Genomic DNA, 14,100 nt, shown 5'->3' on the forward strand with positions numbered 1-14,100 from the left:
CACCATAGATGGGCGAGAAAAACGTGCAGGGCTAAAATCTGGGGTCCCCACCCCTGCCCCAGCCACTTGGCGGTCCCGATAGTGAAATGGACTAAGATCAAGGAGCTCTCTCGGTGAGCCCCCCATTGCAGCCGCAGCGCGGGCAGGGAGGACGCCGCGGGGGCCCGGGTTCGAGGCTGGGCTCTGGGGCTGCGGGGGCGCACGGGCGAGGCGGGCGGGGCGCGGGGCCCCCGCGGCGGCACAAAGAGGCCGGCCGCGGCAGTTTTGAAAATACCAAGGAAGTTGATCTGGGCCGGGCCCCAAGAAGTGACGAGGAGGGAGGGAGGCTTGCGAGCGAGGGAGGAAAGGAGGGAGAGGGAGAGGAGCAGGCGGGAAGGAGGGAGGGAGGAAGGGTGCGCGGGGCGAGGGGCGGCGGCAGACCTCGCGGGGCCCCAGCGGGAAGCGCGGGCGGCGGCGGGATGCGCGCTCTGGGCGGCGGGGCGCGGCGCTAGGCGCCCGGCGGGGCGTCCCCACGCTGCGACCCCGCGGGACCCTCCACTCCTCCCGCCGCCTCCGCAGCCCGCGCGCCGGAGCATGAGTCCCGGCCGGAGCCCCACGGCCGCGGGCGGCGCCTAGGACGGCGATCCGCGCCCTGGAGGATCCGCCGGCCGCCCGGCTCCACTACAGCTCCAGCCGCCTGCAGCGGGGCCCTCCTGAGGCCCCAGAGGAAGAGACCATGAAAGGTAAGCGCGGCCTGTGGGGGGCAGCTCCGAGGGGGGCCGCCTGCACCCCCGCTCCACCCAGGGCCTGGGGGGCGCCTTTTCTGCAGGCGAGGCTGAGAGGAGGGCAGGGCGCCTCTGGCTTTTCCCCTGCCTTTTTGGGCATCCTGCGAGACAGGACGGATCCCTGAAGACCAGAGGAAGCAAAGAGGAGAGGGAGGATGGGGACACTCACACACCCCCCTTTCAGTCCTGTTCTCATCGGCCGTTGCTCTAACCTCACAAATAATTTTAAAATCCAGAGAAGTTTCTGATCCCTTTAACCAGTAGACGCAGAAAGGCATCACCAGCCCAACTTTCCAGCAGTGTAAATTTCGACCCTGGGGACCCATCAGAGAGGCCCCTGCAGCCCCCACCGAGCCTTTCAACCGGGGGCCAGGCCTGGGATTCTCCCCCAGGACTTCCAGCCCTTCCCCAAAAGAGACCTGCAGTGTCAGAGCCCCTCAGCCCAGGCCCTGCCCTTCCCAACCCCTGAACCCTGCCTGACCCACCCTCTGACCTCCTTGGGAGGAAGCCGCTGGGGAAGCCCCATGGGCCAGGACTGACCTCTCCCCAGGGTGGTGAGCCAGCACCAGGGTGGCCCTTGCAGCCAGTTCTTGGGATGGAAATAAGAACCAGACATGATCCCAAGTGGCCATTTCCAGGGCCTGGGTGTCTTTAGGCCCCTACTTGGTCTTCAAGGTCATTTTGAGGCTACCGGAGAAGCAGGCTTTGGAGTTATCTCATGAGGCAGGGAACCTTCGAGGTTTTTAACGCCATTTCGGGTGTCTTTCAGTAATCCTCCTGTAACACCCCCAGCAGATGCTTGTGTTCCTAGCAGTGAGAACCTCACCACCTCATCTGCTTATGGAAAGTAGAAACTGAAAAGGGCCTTTGAGATCATCTACAGGGCTCTCAACCACACTCTCAGGTGCCACTGACAGGTATGGAGGTGGAAGAGGTGGGGCCAGAGCTCTCAGCCTACTTCAACCAGAGCAGCTCTGCTTGTCTCTCATACATAGAATGGCCTGAGGGTTCATTGGAAGAAAGGGCTCCACCGACAAACTTCTGACTGGATGCAGCCTCCGCATTGCATAGTTAGGGAAACTGAGGCCCAAGCAGGTAGGGCTGGCTTCATGGCTTCTGCAACCAGTGCCATCCTACAAGGTCCCACACTTGGTTTAATGCTCTGCAGGTACTATCTTGAACTTTTTAAAAATGTATTTTATTTTGTTTTATTTTAGAGACAGGGACTCATTCTGTTGCCCACGCTGGAGTGCAATGGCATGATCATAGCTCACTGCAGCCTCAAACTTCTGGCTCAAGTGATCCTCCCACTTCAGCCTCTCATGTATCTGGTACTACTGGGACTACAGGTGTGCACCACCATGCCTGGATTTTTTTTTTTTTTGATAGATATGGGGCCTTATTATATTGCCCAGGTTGGTCTATAACTCCTGGCCTCAAACGATCCTCCCACCTCAGCCTCCTAAAGTGCTGGAATTACAGCCTTGATCCACTATGAGGCCTGAAATTCGTATAATTTTTTAACAAGTCATCCCCTCCCACCAACACACAAACACACACACTTTCCTTTTACACTGGGCCCCACAAATTACGTAGCTGGTCCTGTGGACAGAAGTGAGTTGTTACAAATCACAGTTAGTTGGGGTGACTAGACCCCAGGACTCCTGACTTCTAGTCTAGAATCCACCTCGCCTCTTTGTGGCTTCCTTCCTTCTGCCTCTGGCACCTTCTTTCTGTGCTTCCCGTTGGCCTCCCCAAGTCCTAGGCTCTGCGGGATGAGCCAAGCAAGTTATAATCAGCCCTAGGGAGCACCTGGCAGGCAGTGAGGGGAGCCTCGCCCCAAGTCCTGCTCCTCACTGAGACACCTTTGCAGCTGAACCCTCTGCAGTCAGCTGGCCCAGGGCAGACCATTACTGGAAGCCTCCAGAAAGGTCTTGGACCACATCTTACACGGGGCCACGCTGTCCTGGACCTTGATGATGCTGGTAAGATGTTTCACATTCTCAGAGTGGCTCCACCCCAATTCCAGACAAGCACCAGCAGGGCGTGGTGGCAGATACCTGTAATTCTAGCTACTCCGGAGCCTGAGGAGGGAGAATCGCTTGAGCCTGGGAGTTTGAAGTGTAATGAGCCATGATTGCACCACTGCATTCCAGCCTGGGCAACAGAGTGAGACCCTGTCTCTAAAAAAATAAAATTTATTTAAAAAAAGAGACAGGGCCAAAATCCTGTGAAATAGAGAAGAAAAGAGCTGGTGTGAATGAATATTTAAAAAGAGATGCCTGAGGAGGACCCGCTGACACCACGTTGCAGGGTTCCAGGCTCTCCTTGTGCTGTGGGTTCCTATACAGGAAGCCAAGCCCTGCCTCTCTCCTCCTTTCCCTTGGATCCCACAGCCTCTTCATGTGCCGAGCGGGATTCCTGTCCACGGAGGCCCTGAGGGCGGCGCTGGTGTGTTTTTCCTCCAGCCTCCGGAAACCCCTCGGTGATCTCCCATAACATCGCAGGGGCTGCATGGGCTGCGGGGCTGGGGGCTGACTTCCAGCACTTCCCTCCCTGGCAGCCAGGAAGAACCGCCGCCTCTACCTGAGATGGAAACGGCAGGACAGACAGCAAATAATTGGCTTTGGGGATCTGTGGGGTGTAAAGAGCCAGGATTTTTCTCACTTGAGTGGAAAAAGTAAAGTGCCCGGCAGAGTAGGGCAGGCAGCCCCTTCCAGAGAACCCTTCCCGTGCTCCTCCAGAGGCCACACCAAACTTCGAATTACATCTGTTGGCAAAGGATCATGCCCTGCTCAAAACAAACACGTGATGTGACGTGATGTGATGTTGTACGGAGAACCGGTGATGGTGGGGAAGGTGATTAAGAAAACACGCTAGTCGGGCTGCCCAGCCCACCAGTGGCCGGGTGCCAGGGCCCACTCTGCCAGCCAAGCCATTTCCACCCGAGGCCCCTCCTGCCCCACGGCCAGCTGACAGGGCCTCCCAGGCCGCTGCCTCTTTTGATCCAAGCTGGCACCTGGCCCCTCTCACACGCAGCCCTAAGGGGACACTCAGGTGCCACCAGCCCCTTGGTGATAGGCCCACCTTGGAGCTTCCCACTGGCTTGTCCAAGCCATTAGCAGCCACCTGTGGGGTTGTTTCCACACCTCCAGTAAGAGTGACCCACCCCCGAGATGCCCAAGACACAGGCTGGTGCACTGTGAAGACTGATTTGAGAGTCGAAGACATGGGCTTTAGTCCCAGCCCCATCATCTGCCCTCTTCGGCCCCGTTGTCCTCCTGGGTGGTCCCTGAGGCCCAAGAGCTCTGCGCCTGAGCACCACTTGGGGAGCGGAAGTGATTCAGTGGTGAGGTGGCTGGAAGCGGGCCCACCTTGTGGCCTCTTTGCCCCGAGAGACTTCTGCTTGGCTGCGGTGGCCAGGGCAGGGGGCAGCCCTCTGTTCCTCAGGCATGGGAGGAACAACCCCTCCTTCCAGAATCAGAGAGCAGTGCCCACTTCATGTGGGCAAAGGGTGGAGGTGGGGAGAGGAGGGGCTGTGAAAACACAGCGATGCAATCCCAGGAGGAATCCGCCCTGCACCGCTCCTCTGGCCGAGAGGAGAGGATCTCCACTCATGAGCGGCCAGGCTGGGGGCCCCAGAAAGCCTGACCTCATTCCCCAGGGGCACGGGAAGGAGCCAGGGCTAGAAGAAAAGGAGCTGATGTAGTGAAAGTGAAAAGAGCCACCAGACAGCCTAACTGAGGGGTCCAGGGAGCCCAGCGGCTCAGATGTTGGAGTTCGGCTCCAAACCCTCAAACATCGGCCCCACTCCCACCCCCAGCCAAAACAGTCACTTTGCCCTCTAGCTGGGGATAAGCCTAATAACTGAAGACTCAGGTCCCAAGGCTCATTCGAGAGCAGGGAAAAAGCCTTCTGTTTTCAGTAGGCTAGCTTGATGGATAGCTTGGTGGTCTCCGTGAAGGACAGGCAGCTGTTCTCGGTGTTAGAATTGATGTACAGGGTGGCATAGCTGGGCATGGCTCTCATACATGCACTGCCCATGTTTGATCATGTTTAATTTAGTGATTGTGTGTGTGTGTGTGTGTGTGTGTGTGTGTGTGTGTGTGTGTGTGTGTGTAGAGCACTGAGTCCCAAGGTCAGGCCCAGCCCTGTCATAGGCCAGCTTTATCACTGGGATGAAGTCCCTGGTCCTCCCTGAGGTCAGTCTCCTCATCCAGGTGGACCAGATGATCCCACGGGATGGCATCAGTGTGTAAGTTTCATGACAGTGGGGTCTCTGTCTGTTTCTGGCACTTAGGGGGTGTCCACTACATCTGTTCAGTGTGCCCATCTGTACCGTACCATGGTATCGTCAGAACCTCGCGCAGGCATTCCGTAAACATGCAGAAAGATGCCTGTATTCAACAAACAGCGATGGGGCGACTGCCAGGTGCCCGGCTCTGTATGTCTATATATGTCTAAGGACTGAGGAAGCTACAAAGAGCTCAGATGCTGTCCTTTGTCTCAGGGAGCTTACTGTTTACTAGGACACATAGGATTTGTGTCCAAGTCACTCAGAAAAAGACTAACAGTGATAAGTGTCTTAAGGGAGGTCCCAGCGAGAGAGTTTGGGGGTGGGTTGGGCTCTTTTCCTGGCTTTCCTTCTTTGCTGCTGTTCTTCGAAATGCGTCCTCGGTTTCAGCCACAGACAGGCTCCTGGTTCTTGCTGGCACCCGTTCCCTGAACAATCTCTCCCAGCCTCGAAGATGTGACATGTGGGAGCTGGCAAATCTGACGGCACCAGATTTGCCTCTCTGGGCTTCACAGCTGTATTTCCATCGGTGTCCTCAACGTCTCCAGGTGGAGACCTGCAGGCACCTCTTCATGGTTCAGATGAGACACCTTCCCCTTCACCTGAACCCAAGCTAAAAAATGGGTTATTCTGGGTTGTTGCCCCAGCCCACACTTTTCAGTCAGCCAACATGTATGGAGTTCCTGCTTTTAGGGAGGAAGCACGCTAGTTGGAAGGCAAGCCTGGGTGCTTTCTGCCCTCCCAGCAGAAACAAGACGTGCACACCTGAGACGAGAACCGAATCATCCAGGCAGATGCCACAAAAGAACAAATGCACGGCATATACGGGAGATTGGATGGGAATCCCGGGAGAGAAAGGGAGCATTTCAAGTTGGGCAGTTCAGAAAGGCTTCAGGGAGGAGCTGAAGGGTGGGGAAGACTTGGATGGGGTCAGTGAAGAGGGCAGGAAGGAGTGCTGGGAAAAGTTGGACAGCAGGTCCTGGGGGAAGAGTGTTTGGTGGTGGGGGAGAGAGATGGCCTGCAGTTGAGGGAGCCCTAAGCCAGAAAGGACCTGAGTGCTCCATAAAGGACACGTGGTTGTGTCTGGTTGACATTGGAGAGCCCTGGGAGGGTTTGTCAGGAGAAGGCCTATTTGCCACTTGCCCCTGGAGATATTCTCTCGTGGCCTTAGCCCATGTTGAGAAACCTCTACTTTTAGAGAGTGGGAGGAAGAAAATGAGCTTGTAAAGGAGCCAAGAGGAGCAGTCCAGGACACAGGCGGAGAGCCATGATGGTAATGTCATGGAAATTGAGAGGAGAAAGTTCCAAGGGGGAGGAAATGACCCACCGTGTTGACTGCTGATCAGCAGAGTTAGCTCAGGATTCATGGATCAGAGAAGGCCAGGTTGCAAGGGCCAGAGGGGCTGAGTAGATCAGAAGCAAAGGCGCAGGAGGAGCTATTCCTTAGAGTGGGAGGCAGGGCCCAGCTCAAAGGATTTCAAGGCAGGGATGGCCCGTGCTCATTGGGAGGGGGAAGGACAGAAGAGGCATGGGGGGACTTGGGGACAGAGCAGTGGAATTGAGGGAGACTTGCTTTGAGAAGAAAGAATCTCTTTATCGGGAGGCAAGGGAAGGAGAAAAGATGGTTACAGACATAGACTCTGCATTACTAGCAGCTGCATTTAACCTTTTTATAACACATTTATTATTTTTTAAAAAATCGAAAAATTCCAAAAAGGAAAAACATTCACTCACATGAACTCCTGCCCTTTAGAGATAATAAATGACAAAATGTAGATGAACATTCTTCAGAAATCATTCTGTGTATGTTTGCACAGATTTTTTTCATGTAGATAAGATTACACTATCCATGTTATTTTTATTTTTATTTTATTTTACTTTGAGACATAGTCTCACTCTGTGCCCAGGCTGGAGTGCAGTGGTACCATTGTAGGTTACTGCAGCCTTGATCTCCTGGGCTCAAGGATCCTCCCAGCCTCCCAAGTAGCTGGGACTATAAGCAGGTGCCACCATGCCCAGCTAATTTTTGTATTATTTATAGAGATGAAGTCTCGCTATGTTGCCCAGGCTGGTCTCAAGCTCCCGACCTCAAGCAATCCTCCCTCCTCAGCCTCCCGATTACTTAGCGGTTTTGTTCTTAGTGGTGGTTTTTAGTTGTTGCTTTTGCTTTTGTTTGTTTGTTTCTTTGCTTGAGACAGAGTCTTGCTCTGTTGCCCAAGCTGGAGGGTAGTGGCACTATCATGGCTCACTGCAGCCTCAACCTCTTAGGCTCAAGCAATTGTCCTACCTCAGCCTCCCAAGTAACTGGGACTACAGATGCATGCCACCATGCCCAGCTAATTTTTGTATTTTTTGTAGAGATGAGGTTTCACCCTGTTCCCCAGGCTGATCTCAAACTCTTGGGCTCAAGTGATCCTCCTGCCTTAGCCTCCCAAAATGCTGGGATTACAGGCGTGAGCCACTGCACCCAGCTTGCAGTATTTTTAAAAAATGGTTTCATAACATCCCATAGTAAGACTCTATGAGCATTTATGTAACCAATCCCCTGGAGATGGGCATTTTAGCTATTTGCATTTTCCCTCAGATTTATCATAGCATGCAGTGATCACCTTTACACATACACCTTGGCCTAATTGTGTAATTATTCTCTTAACATGAAGTTCCTAGAAGGAGGATTACTGAGTCAAAGGGCACTCACCCTTGCAGTATTGACAGAGGGTGCCAGGCTACTCAGAATGCACGAGAAGGCCTCTTTTCCCATCCCTCCCCCAGACTGGGTTTGAAGTGTAGGCATCTGGACAGAGTTAGTGGATGATAAAGAAAGAAGTTGGAACCTCATGGTCTTGATCCTTTCAGAAAAGGAGGGGGTGAGCTCATCTTTGGGGAATGAGGTGGGCTGACCTGAGGAGGAACCCAGGAATGGGAAGTGAGGATCCAGATGGCAGGACTTGGCTGAAGTCAAATGCATGCCACCCTCTGACACTCTCCTGCAGCTCCAGGCTTCTCTAGTGCAATTCGAAGAAAGCAGGCCAAAGATGGAAGGGACCATGGCCAGGAGAGAGAACTACAGGCTCCAGGGGGCAGAACTCGACCCTTGGGGACTGGGCTGGGCTTGGAGGTCAGGGCGAATGAGAACTTGGAGGAAGGAGAGCGAGGAAAGGCTGAGTGCACTGGGGATGAAGAAGGCAAGGGGCCTGAGATCAAGCAGATGGAACAGCAATAAGCCTTAAGCTCCAGAGGGCACGCAGGATGTGTAGAGCTGAGACAGTAAATCCCATGGCCAGAGCCCTGAGTTTCAACAGAAAAGCTGCTTCCATTCAAGTTGATGGCAGGAGACAGAATGAAGAATTCATCCAATCCAGTTGATGTCATTGTCCAGAACAGTGTTCCCTAAAGTCAGAGTCCCTCTGCCTCTGAACATAGGTCCCAGAATTAAAAGATACATTTATTTTTCAAGATCTGCGGGAAGTTCCATGACCAAATAAGTCTGAGAAACGTGGAATTAAACACAGATTTAAATGGGCTTATTATTTTTTTTTTGGCAGGACTTTTCAAAATGTTTACTATGTGAATGTGAATCTCTAAGACGGCGATAGAGTATGCCATGTTTTCCACACTTACTTGATCGAATAATCCTTTTTCACAAAGAATAATTTGGGAGTAGTGTCCCATAGGATATGTTTTGAAAAATTGATTTCTTGTAAGTTGGAAATTGGTCGTGGGAGTGATGGGGGTTGGGAGATGGCAATAAATGGCAGCATTAATTGGAATAGGATAGAAAAATAATCCTAATAAAAGTGGCTGCTACTACTATTTATTAAGCATTTACGATGTACCAGGTACTTTTCATATACGTCTCATTGGATTTTCACAGCAGCTCATTGAAGCGGACGATCTCCCCACCATTTACGCATAAGGAACACGAAACTCAGAGGAGGGAAGTGGGGTGCCCATGCGAGACAGGATAGGATTTGCAGGATCAGGGGTGACAACAGGGATCAAGAGAACTGGTGATTCCTGGCCAGGCATGGTGGCTCATGCCAGTAATCCCAGCACTTTGGGAGACCCAGGGAGGAGGATCACTTCAGGCCAGGAATTTGAGACCAGCCTGGGCAACATAGTGAGATCTTGTCTCTACAAAAAATAAGCAAGATTAGCTGGGTGTGATGGCACACACCTGTAGCCTCAGCTACTTAGGAGGCTGAGGTGGGAGGATCGTTTGAACCCGGGAGGTCTAGGCGGCACTGAGCCATGATCGCACCACGGCACTCCAGCCTGGCCAATAGAGCAAGACCTTGTCTATAAAAAGAAACAAAAAAAGAAAAGAAAAGAAAGCCGGTGATTCCCACCCCTCCCATCCCTCTGAATTCATGGGGTTCAGGGGAGTCGGGGGGGTTGGTGCTGTGGACAGAGAGGAGATCAGTGTGTAAGTAATGGGGGGAGTCTGTTGCATTGAGTGAGTAGCCTGGGTTCTTGTCTCAACTAGAGGCAGCACCAGCCTGCGAGCAGGTATTTAGAAATGGGTGGGCATTCGGGGTTGTCACAATGACCAGGGATTGCTACTGGCCTTTAGCGGGCAAGGCCAGGATGCTGAATGTCTGTGCAGAGTGGGCCGTGCTCATCTAATGAAGAATTGCACCACCTGGAATAGGGTCCAAGTTAGAAAAGTTGAGGGCAAAAAAGTTGTTTAGGATAAAGAGGGTTTAGGATAAAGCAGGGATTTACCCACAACCTCTGTGGTTACCAAGAAGAGGGTTGGAGGCAGCCGAAGGGATTCAGGTGGAGGTGGCAGGAACTGGGAGGGAAGCCTGTCTCAGAGCAGCAGATGTGGTTTTAGGGATGCAGGAGCTTGAGGATGGGGACCAAAAAAGGGGCGAGTGCTGGAGGAGAGAAACTGGCAGAGCCACGGAAGCAGAAAAGGACAACTTGTTGAGCAGGAAGATCTGAAGGGAAAGGACCTGTGTCTTGAGACCTGAGCGGGCAGGCGGATTCCCAACCGATTACAGACAAACCCACAAAGGAAGCCTGTGGAGACGGGGTAGTGGCGGAAGGGCTCTAATGAAAACAATTTTGCAACCTTACTTATAGTGTTCTCCAACCTTAAACTATAGCTATTCTGCACTTTAAATATAGCATTGACTCCAGAGAAGACTCTGAAATCTTTATTTTTACCGATCCAATTGGCTGTTTTGAAAACCCACTCTGTGAACCCTGCAGAAGATAATTATCAAAATATGTTCCTTGAAGTGCCCAAAGAAAGACCTTTTATTCAGTTCCTCGAATCTCTCCCCCTTGTTGACTCAGATGGAAGAATGCAGTCCCAGAAAGGCGAAAGAGGGAACCAAGGACACATTTTTGTTCAACCAAAAGAAAGCCGGCATTGGTGACCACAGTTGAGTTAGCAGTTGGTTAACAGGTCCGGGCTATTTTCTACCCCCAAAGGGAGAGCTGAACCAAGCTCAACCCCAGTGGAGTCAGTGGCCGTGCTTAGCAATGTGCCAAGACATGCACCCTCCATCAAACTTGCTACGTGGCTCTGTGAGAGCAGACTTAAAAAAAAAAAAAAGGAATTTCTCCTCTTGTGGCTGTCCTTCTTTCTGGAGTTTGAGATGGATATTGTGACCTAAGGGATGACAGGAAGAGAGGCCCTTTCAAATTTCTAGTGGTCGCCACTATTTTATGGGTCTGGGTTTGCAGCCTTGGCCTTGGCCTTGGCCTTCCCAGGCTATTTAACTTTTTTTTCTAAGCACCTTGCCTGTGATTTGGGTAGTAATCACTGCAAGAAGATTGGGGCCTGGCTGTGCCTTTCACTAGGAAATCCATGGGGCTGGCTTCTTTATGACAGGGACCATGGCCCTCCCTCATAGCAGCTGTGGTCCCTTGGGGCCTTGGGATCAGAGCAGGCAGAAACTGGCTCATGGAGTCTTAGATGTTCGTTCTTTCATGATTCCCATGCTGTCCCAAGTTTGTTCCCAGAGAGGAGTTTTCCCATAGGTTTTTAGGTCCCAGCATCACCTTATCTTCTCCAGTGTCCTCTTCCAAGCCCACCCGCTCCTGCCAAAATAACCTTGCTCCTGGAATCCACAAAATGAAGAAAAGAAGGGGAGAGAGAGAGAGAGAGAGAGAAGAGAGACAGAAGGCAACCAGTGCTATTTCTGCCTTCCTATAAACGGAGTCTCTCTCCAGACACCTAGAGCCTATCATATGATGAAATCACATGATGATTTCATTACCCCTTCCAGACACCCAGCATGCTTCACACTCAGGCACTCCTCGATTTTCAGCATGTCAAGAGTCCTACATTTCTTTATACATGACACGGACAAGAACGAGCGCCTTACTTTAGAGAGCTATAGACATATTACATACAGGTGGTATTGAAAAGCAATTAACTGGGACAACAATGGAAAAACACAACCCCCCCAAATAAGAGCCCTTGGAGCTTTAGGAGAAGAATATGATGTCCCTTGTTCTGTTCTGAGAAGGGGAGGGGAAGCAGAGCCAACATTTTGCTCCTACCCAGTCCTCCACCAGCTCGTTCCTTTGCAGTTCAAACACCAGCCCTTGGTATATAAATTTCGCCTTTGCTGCGAAATTTTATAAATTTCGAAAGGTATATAAATTAAGCCTTTGCACTCCAAATGCATCCACCGTCCCCAACACTCCCTAGCCATGGAGAATCCTAAGAATAAACCAGATTCCAACCCTATTTTAAGTCATCAATCTTCATTTTTTAAATACACATGAGCTCCTGATTAAAATAGCAGAGGATAACAGTTAACTGAAGACATAGGCCTTCGCCGAGGGCCAGAAAACACATCTTTATGGAACATCCACTATGTGATCAACCCTGTGCTGAAAGCAGTTGAGGGGAGCTTTCCTGACCACAGGGATGTAGCAAACTGCTAGGAGCGTGATCTGTCAACAGATATCAGACTTATATGGAAAGGTCTTGTCCCAGTTCTGAGGCGTTTCTGAGATGGGCATGTGCAACTCTGCAGACACTCAAATGCGTGTTTGGATTCTGCCTCAGATTCTTGGATATTTAGGAGCCACTAACCAGCTTCCAGGCCACTCTCTGAGCCTTTGTGACATGATGGAGGTGAATTTGCAAATTCCCTTCCCACCCTCTCAGGCTGTGGTTCTCTATCCCTGAAACCCCTTTGGAGAGCTGGTGCACCTAACGCTAAGTCAGTTTGCCCTTAATGGCAGGAGAATAGGCATAGAAGACGGAGAGGGGAAGGAAATTCTTTTCCCATCTCTATTAACCCCGCTTGGCCTAGTTCAAGGAGGCACTACGGATGCCTGCCGAATCAGTCATCCTCTGATCAATCACTACTCTGGGGCCTCAGCCAGGGCTTTTTCATTCTTGGTGACTGTTTATTCATCCATACATATTCTGATCAGAACAATCTTGGTATAACGTGAACATAATGAGCTTGTGCTTGCAAAGGGCTCAGCTTATAAGAGCCTCACAAATGCTTTGGATTATGTTCTCATTGAGTGAACGAGGCTACAGTGGTGAGTTACTACAGCATTCCAGACATAGGTGAGTCAGGGGTCCCCACAGTCCGGGGCTTAGTGCTGGAAGACAGGAAATCCAAGGGATTAGAGAGAGAAGACCTCTTTGGGGATTGGGGAGGGCTGTGAGTTATGGAGCTGAGATGTCAGTGGAGGGAAGATGGCCAAACACCCATTGTCCCCCTAGTCTAGAGAGATCCAAGATCCTCGCTGGCAGCCGCCACTTCCCTTCCCATGGGTCACTCGGTGCGGTACTGGAAAGCCTCGTTAGCAATTTCCACTGGCTAACAGTTGCTAATTTGGGGGGCTGTCCATTGGGAAAGCTGGTTATAACAAAGCTCTGTGTTTTTTGAGAGGGTGTTTGCTGAAGGCTGGTGTCAGCCTTGCTTGATTTAAGTCATCCCAGATTCCCTGCAAAGGCTATAAACAGTGAAGTGATGAAATTGGCCCTAGAGCCAGAACAGGGAGGAGGCCCAGTCACGGGGGAGGGCAGAGGAGCTCATCAAGGATGGAGAGAAATGAGGAACCCGGCCGAGGAGGCAGCTTTGCTCTAAGGGTTGGAAGGAATACCTCCCCACGGTAGCCCCGGGGCAGTGGTGAATACAGCCCACAGCCCACAGCGTGGTTCTGACTGGGGTCTCTGGAGGTGAGAGGCCATGGCTACTAGGGTGAGGTTTTGGTCAGACAGAAACAGAAGGTACCAAGGAATTCCCCTACCTTGCCCCAGCCATTCATTTATGGGAAAGAGATCGTAATCCTGGTGACTGCCCAGGCCAGGCTTCCTTGTAAACTGTTGGCAGATTGATGACGGACAGCTGCCCAAGGAGAGCTGAAAGTGCTTCTTAGGATATGCATGAAAACGAACTTCTCATGCTTCCTTGCTGTTCCTGCTTTACCCTCCAAAGCACTTGCCCGCACCCCCGCCCCCTCCCCACACACACACTAGTGCCCCGGAAAGCAAACCTACCTGGAATCTCCTATTGTGGAGAGGAAAACCAGGATTCAGGAAGCTTTGCCACTGCCCAGCTCTATGACTTGAGCCAGGCATTAACAACCTCACACCACACATACACAGGTACACACACATGCACACTCATGGGCAAAAATGCACGTGCACACATGTGCAAGCACAGGCACACACACAGGCATGCATGTATACTCACACATGCATCGGACACACCCTCACACACATGTGCACACATACACAAAGTTTAGTTTCCTCACCTATCAAATCAGGAGAAAATGTTCTCGCTCTGTCTCTCAGACTAGTTGTAGGGATCAGATGGGATAACAGATGTGAGAGCGCTTTCAAAGTCCTAAACCCCAGGCCTCCTTTGTTGCCCCAAATTAATTCAATCTCTGGGGGTGGTCCCTTGAAAGCTCCCCAAAGAGCTTCACAGGCAGGCATAGAACTGCTGGAAAGCCTAATACCAAATCTTTCGTTGGTTTATTTGAAATTGTGTTTGTTGAGCCTTTCTCTGTGCCGGCCACTGTGCTAGGGGTGTTGGATAAAGCAGTGAA

At 51.7% G+C, this 14,100-nt stretch overlaps 1 protein-coding gene across 5 annotated transcripts in view; it reads left to right on the forward strand.

Moving 5' to 3' along the window:
- Positions 1-412: 412 nt before the first annotated feature.
- The window catches only part of SCARA3 (scavenger receptor class A member 3), a 122,573-nt gene continuing 108,885 nt past the window's right edge, over positions 413-14,100 (forward strand). For 3 of the 5 annotated variants that reach the window (XR_008667700.2, XM_004046827.5, XM_063709156.1), the window contains exon 1: positions 416-722. Coding sequence is in view for 4 of the 5 variants with exons in the window: in XM_004046827.5 (XP_004046875.1) it covers positions 716-722 (7 nt within the window). In the remaining variant the exon portion in view is untranslated. Of the gene's footprint in view, positions 723-14,100 lie in introns of all 5 variants that reach the window. The other 2 variants (XM_063709155.1, XM_031013671.3) reach the window with 2 other exon arrangements.

The sequence above is a fragment of the Gorilla gorilla genome, chromosome 7, assembly GCF_029281585.2.
Source record: "Gorilla gorilla gorilla isolate KB3781 chromosome 7, NHGRI_mGorGor1-v2.1_pri, whole genome shotgun sequence".
NCBI classification, from domain to species: domain Eukaryota; kingdom Metazoa; phylum Chordata; class Mammalia; order Primates; family Hominidae; genus Gorilla; species Gorilla gorilla.